Raw genomic sequence first — 13409 nt, 5'->3', positions numbered from 1 at the left:
CTTTAATGATGTTCTAAGGGGTACTGATCACACCCTGGAAATTCTGATGATATGCTTAGTGCTGTATTCATTCATTTTTTTAAATTTTATTATATATAATATTTTGTACCAAACAAAAGAAATTTTATTATTGTATTCATTCATTTTTTTAAATTTGAATAATTGAAAAATAATTTAAATATAAAATGAAACAATTGAAAACTATTATTCAATTAGAGAAAAAAAAAATGTTAGATTTAAGTACTTACTTAATAAAGAAAAACTAACCAGTTCTGGAGACCTGGCCTGAACTTCGGAAGGGGGAGGAATGTTATGCCCCATATTGCACTCAGAGCTGACCCGCTCTACTTAAATAATTACAGCAACTTTGTGTCACACTTAATGTGACGCAACGCTCAGTGGGTCAAGCCAACTTCCAGAATGCAACTCAGCAGGTCAAAGCTGAGTAATGCATTTTGGAAGTTCATGAAGTTCCGGGTTGGTCTTTAGAACTCGAGTTGAGTTTTAATTAAACCACCAACCGCGACGGACCTTTTTCTTTATAATTTGTTATAACAATAATACTGTTGCAGTTTAGCATTTTTCTGACTTGGTAAACAATTAGCAAACACAAAAAAATACAACAAATAATTTTAAAGCCATTGTAAATAAGATGCAGGGGTATAACTAAAGATGAAAAAAGTGTGCGTTAATTTTGAGCAGGAGTTTATATACCTAATATAAATATAAATACATACAAATAAGAAATAAGGCGTTTTCGCCAGTTTCCATTGAATGAAACATTTGTGTAGTTTTTCCCTAAAAAGACGATTTCATTAAAAAATAGAAAACATGAAAAGTGGAAATACGGCTTTTGTTCGCTCCTCAACTATTCTCCATTAGGTACCTACTACTCACCATTTAGGTTTATTCCTCTTCTTCATTTAACCCAGGGTCTGGTTTAAAGCCTTATCAGTTATCACTCTGTAACTCAATTACCGAAAAAGACCTGCACAAATCCAGCGAAAATATATCACCCTCTATAGCTCGTAGATTAGTAAATTATTAAGAACAAAATTATCTAAATTCATGACCTTTCCTACTTATAACTTGTGTAGACCCCTTTATTAAAATCATTCATCAAATATTACACAAATGTCAATTCTTAATCGTATATTATTAAATACTCTGGTTGACCCATGATTAAAATTAACTACATTCATCTTTCCCATCAGAGGATATCCGATATGAAAGCCCACAATCTTTCCTAAAGCTCTGCCCTTAAAACCAAAAAAACAAGAGAAATATTCATCATGCAAAGCAAAATGTTCATTTCCACCGGAAAACGCCATCATCAGTATAACCAGCTCGAGTAGATAACAATAAACCACAGGATTTAAATTGTCTACCAAACCCTCTGTCGTCGCCGTATATTGTCTCATTACAGCAAAAAGCTCACTGACCTATTTGTCTTAACACAAATTCTCACAATGAAAAAAGTATTTATACAATATTCTCTCCCTAACAAAGTGCTTCTTTCTATGTTTTACATCTACCAACCCCCACTGAGATTGATACCTACACAACCACCAACAACTCCCCCACAAACCTTTTTTTAATAATAATAAGAATCAAACCAATTGGTTTAGTAATTTACTTGATTCTCGGACTTGTTCGGACCTAATTTCTTAAGGCTCATTATTAAATAATTATGATCAAAGAGTCAAGGAAAAACTGTCTGAGAAAGAACTTAATGACTCTCTAACAAAAAGGGACGACATGAATAACTCAAGAAAGCCTCCTCTAATCCCTTGAGATGATGGTGACAGTAACAACGACAATAATTTCCTTTCCCCTCCTAAAAGTATACTACAAGTAACCAAACCCTAGAAAAGACTTAACCACAAGTCACGCAAATCATGTTCAACTATCAAAAGGTCCTTGTCAATATAATTAGAGGACGAAGCGCGTTCGAAAAAAAGGGATTTTTCTTGTTTTTGTTGTTGTTTTCTGTCATTCATTTCCATTCTTGGTTAAGTGAATAAGAACTTTCTCTAACAATTATTGAATCTTATCTGTTCCAAGAAGAAAGTTCATTAAATATTTAAGGAAGTGCTTCCCTTATCGTCAGTGTCACACTCTAATAGCTCTACTTTACTTCCGTTTCGAAGTGATTAACAGCAAAAAAAAAAAAGGACCAACCAAAGATTGAAGAAAAAAATATCAATACTTTGCCAACTACCTTCCACCTTCTTCGCTTTCGCTTTCTCTATTCCGGTTTTCAGTCCTTCGACTAAAAATATCGCAGATTTCAATCAGTAATCGTGCCACTTATTTTACATTGCTGGTATGTCCTAATTGATTCAAATGTACTACCATTCTAACCGCAGAGTCCCACACCGGGCGCCATTTAAAGAAAATGTTTTACAAATTGAAGTTCACGCGATGCATGAGGCCAACACCTTTTCCTTTAGGACTATTTTTTTTATCTTTTCAGAAAAATCTAATGGCCTGGCGCGTGTGAATTTGTTGCATGTAAAGAAGTGTCCTGGCACGAAATAAATATTGTGCTCCCGAAATTCCCAAACGACGGAAAGCCACCCTACCCAATGGACATAAATCTATCAACTGAAGTCTCAGATCTTCCTTACCTTCGACTTTTATTCTCCAAAATTCCAAACCCTAAAAAAACGGATAACATGCGCAATAAGGATTTGAAATTAAATATTCTTTCCAGTCTGGAAGGGGGGCGTGCCAGCTGGAATTACGAGTAATATAAGGAACAAAAATAGATAACAGTAACAATGTCTTGTGGAAATATCAATCTGAATGAACGAGATATGGCAACCCACACTGTTAAGAAGAGGATACAAGTATCCTTTTCTATCGTCAAAAAAATCATATAGTTTAATATGATAATGTGTCCTTTGGGAAGGATATGAATATTTTGGCAGGGATGAGTTCTTGGGAATATCTCGCGAAAAAGGGTTAGATTTGGAATTTTTGTCTGTTTTGTTTTTTTTTTTCTATGAAGAAAGAGAACAATAATTGTATTTGGAAGAGACAGAAGAGAAAGTAAACTAAAAAAGTAGGTCTTTGGCCTGAACTGTGAAATCTTCATGTTGTATAGTAATAGGATGCTTGGGGTTTTTTTTTATTTTATTTCATCGTGATTTCTTCTTTTTTTGTTCTACAATTTCTTTTTAAGAGATTCGATTAAGTTTAAGATATGAATAATCAGAAAGTTTTCTTATGAATCTGCACTTTGAAAAATAAAAAAAGAAAAAGTTCTGACACGCCGCATTTGTATGAAGACGGTTTTTGGAATTTAATCAGGGAAATTGCAGTTCTATGAACTGTGTATGGCGGATTGGGTTTTTCCTTTCCATGGTGAGTGAATTGCTGATATAATTACTTTTGAATTCATAAAACTATTTCCCACAGAGTTTGTAACACTATTTTTCATATGATTTTAATAATTGCTGTGTTGATATTGAAGAAGGTTCTTTTGATTTTGAATAGCTGAGCTCACTGAGTTTTATAATCGTGAAATTTTGTTCAAATAATTATGTTTTTGATACTTACAGATTCCACACTCACCTCAACACAATTTTTACCCAATTTTAGTTCCCTATCTAAAGACTTTACTTTCGTTAAGACAAAGATGTGAAATTTTGAAAATATTTGTTTTGAAAAATCAAATATTCGAAAATGGGACATTGAAATTTTTTTTTTTAAATTTTGGTTTTAGATGTTGATTAGTGATTTCTACAAAATGGCATGAAAAATTTTATTTTAATTATTTTTTCAAAAAGTTATTTATAAAAAAAACTGCTCTAACGATTTTGAAAATTTTTATATAAAAATTATTAATAAATTATGGCAACTTGAACCCTAAGAGCAAGTTCGTGCAACCCAGTCGTGCATTTTATTTGCCTACGAGTGTACCAACGCAGCGTTCCGTTATAAGATATTGGAACTTTAAGTCTTACACGCTAAATATGACGGAAAAGATTTGTATACAACTTGTACGAGAACATTGTTAGGTATCCAAAAAATGTTAGTTCTATAACAACTTTTGTTTTAAAAATATCATTATTTTTACAAATTCTTACAAATTCTTAGAGACTCGGAAAAGTGCATATTGTTCTATGCTCGATAATGCTCGGTAATGGCAAAGTTGCATAAAAAAAGTATACTGATTAACCAGGCATAGTATTCCCTACACAAAGTTCGACTTTTTTCGAAACAAACATTTTAGTTCAGTCAATGGAGAAAAATCTGAATATAATTTGTGACGTCATCGTCACCTAAGTTTGGATGCAGCCTTTAAGATGGGTTTGTTTTGAGTAAAAATCTCACTTTGCGTGTTAATTGGTCTTGTGGAGTGTCCGCCATTTTGGAAAACGCGTTTGTCTCAATATATCGAGAACGACTTGTCGCACAGAAAATTTAAAAAGACCATTCTGATTCCAAATATAACTCTTCAAAGGCAAATACTTTTTATTCCTATTGATCGTAATATGTTCGTTTATTTAGTTATCCATGTACCTTTTCTATGTATGGATTTTTGTATAAGTAGTTTTTATTTCTCATATTTGATAACTTGGCGCTTGATAATAAATAGATTTATTTCCTCTTATTTGATTGTAAACATTTTTCAAGTGCTAAGATTCTAATCTACAAATTGTTTTATCATAATGTGTTTAAACTATTTAATACTGAAACAAAATTGAAGATTTGAATCTAAGGAATTTTAGACAAGAAGTACTACCAAAATTGTTATCTGGCAGCAATACAACGAATACAATAGTTATTTATTAGGTAGGTACAAATTTCTCGCTGATCGCAAATTGGTTAAGTATGACTATAAATATTAAGATTCCAAATGTAAACATTAGAGTGTCCGCAAGAAATCGATTTTCGAAATTTGGTCGGGGGAACCCCATAAAATGTTCCGCCTTTGCAGATTTTTAGATAGCCAAAATTTAAGCTCGATTGGATAAGTCTAAATGGTGCCGACACTCGCTCAAAGTATCAAAAATCTCTGTTTTTTAACTGTTTTTCGAAGAAAATTAGCTCTAGCTCCCAAACAGATGGGGTTATTTTCACTTTTTATATATTAAATGAAAGGTAGTGTTATTACACATAATTCAGATTCAAAATTTGTTTAGTTTTACAAAAAAAAAAAAATATTGTCATCAATTTAAATTTTCAGTACTTACCTCAAAAAGAGCTGAAGTGCAAACTCGATTTAAAATGAAACTTTTTTTTTACTGTTTTATTTAAAAAAAAAATCGAAACATTTAACAGATTTCTAAAAAACAAAATACTTAACATCGTGTTAAATTTCTTATACATAATTATTGAAGTAAATACTAAAAAATTTAATCAAGTGACTTACTTAAAGTAGTTTTGGAAGCATCAGGATATAATTTTCGGCACTCACTGACTACCTGAAGTACATATTGTTTTTGTTCCTCATCTTTAGTTAAAAGATTATTAAAATCGGTTATTAACTTGACTCCTCTTTCTGCCATGTCATTTACGACTTTAAGTGTTTTCACTTTCTTAAAGCCTTCTTTAAAATGGGGGTTTTCGGGCCAAAGATTTGGAGGTTCTTTGAGAAAACTTGTGTCTATTTTCAATCGGCCGAAAAAGTTCAATGTTTCTTTGTTCACAATATTTTTTAACCCTGCTGTGACAAATTGTTCAATTTCATGTGGATGTAGCTTTGGATTTACTATTCTGTTGGTTTCTGTTTCGCTGTTTTTTAAAATTATGTTGGCCATTTCTGATTTTTCGCCATCTGGTAAAGTTGGGTCAAAGAACGCCAGACCTACCAGCTCTGAACTCAAATACCATAAATGGTTTGAGAATTTAGCAAGAGCCTTCTCTGAAATGTCTTTGTCTATCTTGCGGTATTCAATGAAATCACGCAAAAGATCAAGATCTTGTTTAGGAGCCAGATAAGCTCTTGGGGCATTAAACCAAGCCTTGCAGTAAATTTTTACGATGAAAACGCAGATATCACCGAGAGCGTTACGTTCCTCGTTACTCATTTTAAACTGGCTTCGAAACATGAATATTTTTAAGCTATAAATAGCTTTGGCCATCCACCTAGCATGATGAGTGGCTCCTGGTGTTCTGAATCCAACTACGCTTCCATCTAGAACTCCAACAAAAATCAAAACCAACTGAAGAAATTCCTTATAGTCATTTCTAGGCTGACATTCTTGTAGTTTTTCTTTTAATTCACCTGATATCTGGGTTATAACTTCAGGGGTTAGGTGTTTATTTACATTTTTATCACTGATACCCGTGTGATATATTTTTGAATCTATTTTTGACCATTCATTTTGGAACCTTTTAAAAATATCTGGTTGAGGTCCAGTGGTTGAACCCAACTTACAATCAAAAATACCTCTTAGCAAAACTTCGAGAATATGGTGACGACAGGCCAGGTACAGCAACTCTTTATCCAACATTTGCTGCAAAATTTTGCAAGATCCTTTAAGTCTTCCAGTGTTTGAAGCAGTGGTGTCAAAACACATTGCTTTTACAGCATTTGAAACTCCCCATTGTTCCAGCATTTCATACACAGCTGCTGCCTGCTCTTCACCAGTACTATTTTCTATAACTGGCACTCCTAGAAGTTGTTCTTTTTCTCCATAAGATATAGCTATAGCAATGCGTTCATTCTGCTCTCTCTTAAGAACACCTGGCAACAATTTCCCATCCCAATGAACAACCAATGTCTCATTTTCTGATATTTGTATTCGGTTTCGGATTTCCGCAGTGTATTTCTCCCTAAAGTTTTTTCTTCTTGAATGTAAGGCTGATTTTGAAACTACAAAGTCCATTGGATTTTGCCCTAGTGCTTCTATCGTAGCAATAATTATGCGAGAAGCATTTCTATCAGATACCTTACATCGATCTAATAACATAGAAAGTTTCATTGTTAACAGCTCTTTCAACCCACGACTATACCTCATTTTCCTGCTACCCGATGGCCCAGAGGTTGCCTGAGATAGAGAAACATCCATTCTATCCCAATCCGCAGAATTCTGGCTATATACTTCTTCTTGAGCTTCCTCCTCTAAAGATCTAATTAAAATAATAATAATACTAAAGCTTACCAATATCAAATCTGAATTCTTCAATTCTGCGTTTTTTTTCAGTAATGGTCAAGGCATCTCGATGTGCTATATCAAAGAGATCGTCCATTTTCAACGCAAATTCTTTTATTTTATTTTTGGTGCTTTCAAGCGTTTTGTTTTTATTTCGTTGGTGATTTCTCCACTCATTGTAAAGTTTTTCTAATTTAACAATGGCATCTTTTTCATATTTTGTTTGAATTCTGGCTTTTTCCCAAAAAATAAGTACCTCTCGAATGACAAGTCTTGCAGATTCCTTTAAGTTTAATTTTACAATTCGCAAATTAAAAAATAGTGTTGACAAAACTTGACGATTTGAGGGTAATTTACACCCTGTAATTTGATGAGACGGATAGCCTACAAGAAAAATTTTTTCTCGGGTGTTTGCTGCCAATGCCATATCAACGAACACAAAATATATCTGGAAAACACTAACAATTCTTAAAACTTCTTTTAATCTTAAAACAAAAACGCAACAGAATTAATACTCACATTTTATTTTAAGTTAATTTATTTTATATACAAAGGAAAATTAGCAAAAAGCGAGAGTTTATCTTAATAAAATTATTGAACTACCAACGAAACGACTCGTGAAGCTTAAACTTCATAAAAAAACAACAAATATGTATTTTACAACTGCATTTTATTTTTTTTCTATAAAAAAAACGTAAATAAACAGAAAAATTATTTCTCTAAAATTTATTTTTTTTCTATTAAAAGCTTAAATCCTGAAAATTCCATAACACTTCGTTGAATATCTTAAGATTTGTTTTAGTTTGTCACGACAATTGTCAACATTGAGTTAGCCCGATGTTAAAGCGCTCGCCTATCAATCCAGGCATAGCAGGTTCAACCCCCACTGGGTGCCCTTTTAGTTTTGTTTTTTTTTTCAGTCAATTTTACTCTGTGCTTCTATAATTGATAAAATTATTATAATTATTATATATAATACGAGAAGCATTTCAATTAGATAGGTAACATCAATCTATAACATAGAAAGTTTTATTTTAAATCGAGTTTGCACTTCAGCTCTTTTTGAGGTAAGTACTGAAAATTTAAATTGATGACAATATTTTTTTTTTTTGTAAAACTAAACAAATTTTGAATCTGAATTATGTGTAATAACACTACCTTTCATTTAATATATAAAAAGTGAAAATAACCCGATCTGTTTGGGAGCTAGAGCTAATTTTCTTCGAAAAACAGTGAAAAAACAGAGATTTTTGATACTTTGAGCGAGTGTCGGCACCATTTAGACTTATCCAATCGAGCTGAAATTTTGGCTATCTAAAAATCTGCAAAGGCGGAACATTTTATGGGGTTCCCCCGAAAAAAATTCGACAAAAATTTTTTTCTATGGGAGTTGCGGTCACTCTAGTAAACATGTTTGCAAAAATATTGGTTAGTAAGTCAATAGCCAAAAAAATGACAAAAAAACTGCGTGATCAACAATAGGAATATTTTTACATCTAAGACAGTAAACATGTTTACTTTGAAAAATCAAAACATGTTTACCCAATTAACTTTCAAGGACGAAAACACGTATTTTAACCAAATGAACTAATTAAAACAAATCTAATATCTTATTCAATAAATCAGTCAGTTTTTATTCTTTTTTTTTTTCAATAATTTAGTTGAATCACAAATTCCTTTGCAATATTAATTCCTGGTTTCTCAATTGCAATAGCTTGCTCATGTGCCACAACTTTCAATTCTTCTGTTTTACCATCATAATTAATTGTTGCAGATTTTGGTGTCTTCTCCAAACCAGCAATGATAACTCGTTCCAAAGTCGAAACCGTCTTATAATCAGGTGTGGTTATGAAAGAATTCTTCAAACTATTTCCACTGAATTCAAATTGTTCATAGATGTATTTTCCCTGGCGATAATCATATGATTTCTCATCATCAATGTACAAGGTTCCCTTTGAAGATCCATTCTCATCCAAACAAACAATCAATGTGTACGGATCATCCTTCATCAAAGTAGCAGTTCGGCGAATGTTTTCCTTCTTTGGAATAATTGTACCTCCTCTTTGATAAACTGGAGTCTAAAAATTAAGAAACAATCGTTAAAAAAATATATTTTGCATACTTTTAGGAGTGTTTTACCTTTTTATAATCAACTTGAATAGTTTCATGACCAACTTTATCGTATTTCTGGTAGTTATCAGTATCAAACCAAACATCGCCAACTTTCTGACCATCTTTAGATGGGAAATAAACATCGATTTCTTTAACACCTGCCGCCAATACAGGGCACACAAGAAGCTGATCGTGAAGTAAAAATTGTGAATCAATTCTATATGCTTCCTTATCTTTGGGATAATGAGCTAAGAGCGGTCTCATAACCGGCAAACCATATTTTTCATGCTCATAGAACATTGTATACCACATTGGCAAATAGGGGAGAGTGGGGCTAAATGTAACAGGGGTAAGAATTAACAGCTAAAAAAAGCGATGTTCCTTTCAATATTAAGAAACGCGTAAAGGAGAAAAATGCTCAATTTTTGCATATCTACCGGCACATTTTCTTCAAAAGAAGATTAGACGACAGGGTGAGAAGTTACACTAGTGGTGCCCAAAAAATGCATGTTTGTAACTTTTTTTTTTAATTTTATTTTTGGTCTACCTCTTTACTCGAAAAAGATAGAGTGCTAAGTGTTTTTTTGTTATATGCAACTGTGTTTTGGCTCAAATTGCGTGTATATGTTATGTCTATATCAGTTTCGCTTTTTTTTTAAATTGATTTTATGTGCCAAATTTCATGCTGGGGCTAGTTGTAACATTTTTCCGGGGCAAGTTGTACCATGTAAAAACCTACCTATACTGAAAAATTGTTTACCTTATATAATTAACAACCCTGAATATGAATGCTTGTAATTGAATTTGTATTTATTTTGAAATTGGAAACACATTTTTGAACCACCACTTGAATTCATAAAGCTTATAAAACAATTTATGAATTCGAATAACTTTTATTTAAGACTACTGTCAAATTTTCTCTGGAAATCTTGGATTTGCTCCACTTTTTACAAATTTGCACCAAAATTTCATGACTGAGGTTTGTTTTTATTGTTATTAATTAAAAATAAATAAATATAAACAAATAAAGGTATTTTTCTCTTATTTTTAGTTCTTGGTACAACCTACCCCGGTATGTGTTACACTTTGCCCCGTATGTGGGGTAAGTTGAAACAACACGATTTTTTTTTTGGAAGCTTTATTTTTCAACATTACCGTTATGTTTTGCTAAATTTTTTTGATGGATCTTGGAGCTAAAACATGGGTCTTTAATTTAAAAAAGGTCTGGTTGACCCACTTTCAAATTTGTAGGAGAACCATCGATTTTAGAAAAAAGTGTTACATTTGACCCCACTCTCCCCTAGCTATATCGTTTACGAATAGCATCTCTGATAACCAGACGAGACTTCTCAGGAAGTAACCATGGTTCTCTCCGTTCGGTATCTTTATTAGCATGAGCTCTAAAGAATGGAGTATAAGCTCCCGTTTGATACCAACGTTCAACCAACTCAGGTTCTGGATTACCAAAGAAACCACCAACATCAGATCCACAAAATGAAAATCCTGCAACAGCTTCCGATAAACACATTTTAATTGAAGCTTCCAAATGATCCCAGGCTGCCTCATTATCTCCCATCCAAACAATTGCATACCTTTGGGAGCCAGCAAAATGTGAACGAGTTAGAATAAAAGGTCTCTGATTGGGATCACGTTGCAATAAACCTTTGAATGTTCCCATAATGTGCATGTGTCCATATAAATTATGAACATCACGATGTTCCCATCCGCCATAGTGGATATTGTCCTTGGGCATAGTTTTTTCAGGACCAATGAAAACCGATGGTTCATTCATATCATTCCAAATCATTACATCTTCGGTTGTTGTGTTGAATCGGTCTAGAACATATTGGTCAGCATAGTATTGACGAACTGTAGGATTGAAAAAGTCCGGATAACTTGATGGACCTGGCCAACATGAACCTTCATAATCCTTGCCAAGGACATTCTTGGTATAATAACCTCTCTTTTCACATTCTTTATGGAAGAAGTAACTATCATCTCGTTTGTAATGAGGATCAATGATAATTGTCAAATGACGATGGGAATCTGTCAAATTCTTTATCATATCCAAGGGATTTGTAAAATTCTCTGGATTCCAGGTAAAGTACTTCTTTTCATCAGTATAATCGATATCAAGCCACATGGTATCCATAGGAATATCGTAATTATCAAAGTTAGCAGCTACATCGACAACATCAGTTGAATTGTCATAACTATAGCGACACTGGTGATGACCAAGAGTAAAGAGTTGTGGGAGATTGGCTGTTCCTGTGAGTTCGGTGTATTGCCTGAATGCATCCAATGGAGTTGGCCCAAGTAAAATGAAGGCATCGACAATACCACTTTCTGACATAAAACGAGCTGATGGAGAATCTAACTGACGAATTCCTGAAAAAGAAAAAGGAAGAAGACGTTTTCTGATAAGATAGGAGTTCTTCTAGGCTTTTGAAAGCTTTTAGGAAAGGTTTGACAGTCTTACCTTTTAGAAGATCAAGAACTGATGAAACATCATTTTTAGAAGCCCAAATATCGACCCATGTTTCAGCAGCATTTTGCCAAAAAACTCCAGCTGATCTTTCTGGTCTGAAATGACAAACACACTTATTATCGTCAAGCCTTAAAAAGTCTTATCAAATATTCATACCCATGACCATAAATCACCGGAACAGCTCCATACAATGCCATTTTGCTTTCTGTTACATAATTTCCAGTATCCAAGTTGTACAATCGATAGGGATCATCACCTTCGGTTGATTTTAAAATAAAACTATCAGCATGTTCAGGAATTCCAAAGAGAACTTCTGCCTGAGGGAATGAAAAGTCCAGTGCAATAGCTTCAGGACCGAAAGGTTTTGTATCTGGGAAACCGGAGAACTCTTCTTCCCATTCGCCAGGGTCTTCCATAGGTTCGCCTTGTGACTTCTTACGAATGTGTTCAAAGCGCATTAGTCTCTTAGCATTGATAGAAACTGAAAGTAAATCATTTTGATAGAAATCAATTCGGAAGGGATCAAGTGTTAAAACTGCTTTGTTAGTTTCTGAGGTGATGACGATTTCAGATCCATCGCTACTTTCAACATTTAACCTAAAAAAAAAAAAATTTGACTTAAATGATTCCAAAAACACTGTTTTTAACATACGATCCGATTTTAGGTGAAGGCTGAAGAGCATCGGTTACCCTATAGCGGGCTTTTAGAGGAGTTTTTTCATCAATTTGAACTCGGAATTTATTGCCGTCTAAAGCTTCTAATCTCAGAACAAATAGGTGATCATTGGCCTTGTTGACTAAATCAAGTTCTACAAAGTCATCAAACGACTTTAGTGTATCCGGTACGATGGCAAATTTTGAACTTCCTGGAACATCTTTTCGAGTTCGTCTATAAATTCAAACTTATCTTAGCACTTTGGTTAAGGAAACAATTTAGGATTAAGTTTACCTGCAGAAACTACTTTGTTCACAAGTTTTGAATGTTTCTCGGTCAACACCCCAACCATAATCATGGAGGGTGAAAAATATTAATATTACTATTGCTAAACGCATATTTTTTGATTGTGCTAACTTTAATTCAGCGGATTGGTATTTATATGAAAGAAAGTTTAGGTGGGTAACTTATCATTTATCAACAGAAGCTAATATCTTTATAGCTCCATTATTGAATGAATTATTACGTATTATATGATTAGGAAGCAAATAATTTATTTAAGTGTTTATTATATTTTTTGTTTAATTTCTATACCATGGGGATGGGATTAAGATAAGCTGATTTGAATTCATTAATATTGATATTTGGAATATTTTTGGCAGTTAATTTGAGACTTCCTGGAATTTAATGGAAATAAAATATCAGCGAAATAATCTTGTAGAAAGTATGTTTAATTTTTAAGTTATCAGAGTTACAAAAGTTATAGACTAACTTTTGGAAAAACATGTTACGAAAATTATATAACAATCGGATTGCCAAGAAACTTGTTCAAAAATTTAAATTTTTTTTTCGAATTTTGTTCAGTTTTGGCTTTGTTGTTATGTTGTTATTTTGACCCTGTTTACCTAAAAAAGAATAAAATTCAACGGTTGTATTTTATTTTTTTGGGATGGTTGGTTACTGCCCAAAAATTTGTTTCTACAAAGTTATAAGGATGAATTATGTACTTCGTTTTGTTTTATATTTTTACAAGTTCAGAGCTCCC

General features: G+C 33.0%; 1 protein-coding gene across 1 annotated transcript; it reads right to left on the bottom strand.

Annotated features, from left to right (window-relative positions):
• Positions 1 to 8747: 8747 nt before the first annotated feature.
• LOC129909933 (neutral alpha-glucosidase AB-like) lies at positions 8748 to 12801 on the bottom strand. Its single transcript, XM_055987105.1, is given in 7 exon segments — positions 8748 to 9187; positions 9249 to 9555; positions 10511 to 11609; positions 11701 to 11804; positions 11866 to 12306; positions 12362 to 12598; positions 12659 to 12801. Coding segments are annotated over 7 exon segments (2721 nt in total). The 5' UTR covers positions 12763 to 12801; the 3' UTR covers positions 8748 to 8758.
• Positions 12802 to 13409: the final 608 nt, after the last annotated feature.

Source organism: Episyrphus balteatus, chromosome 2, assembly GCF_945859705.1.
Source record: "Episyrphus balteatus chromosome 2, idEpiBalt1.1, whole genome shotgun sequence".
NCBI classification, from domain to species: domain Eukaryota; kingdom Metazoa; phylum Arthropoda; class Insecta; order Diptera; family Syrphidae; genus Episyrphus; species Episyrphus balteatus.
Note: the sequence above shows the minus strand (reverse complement) of the source record. Positions and strands in the feature narration are given on the sequence as shown.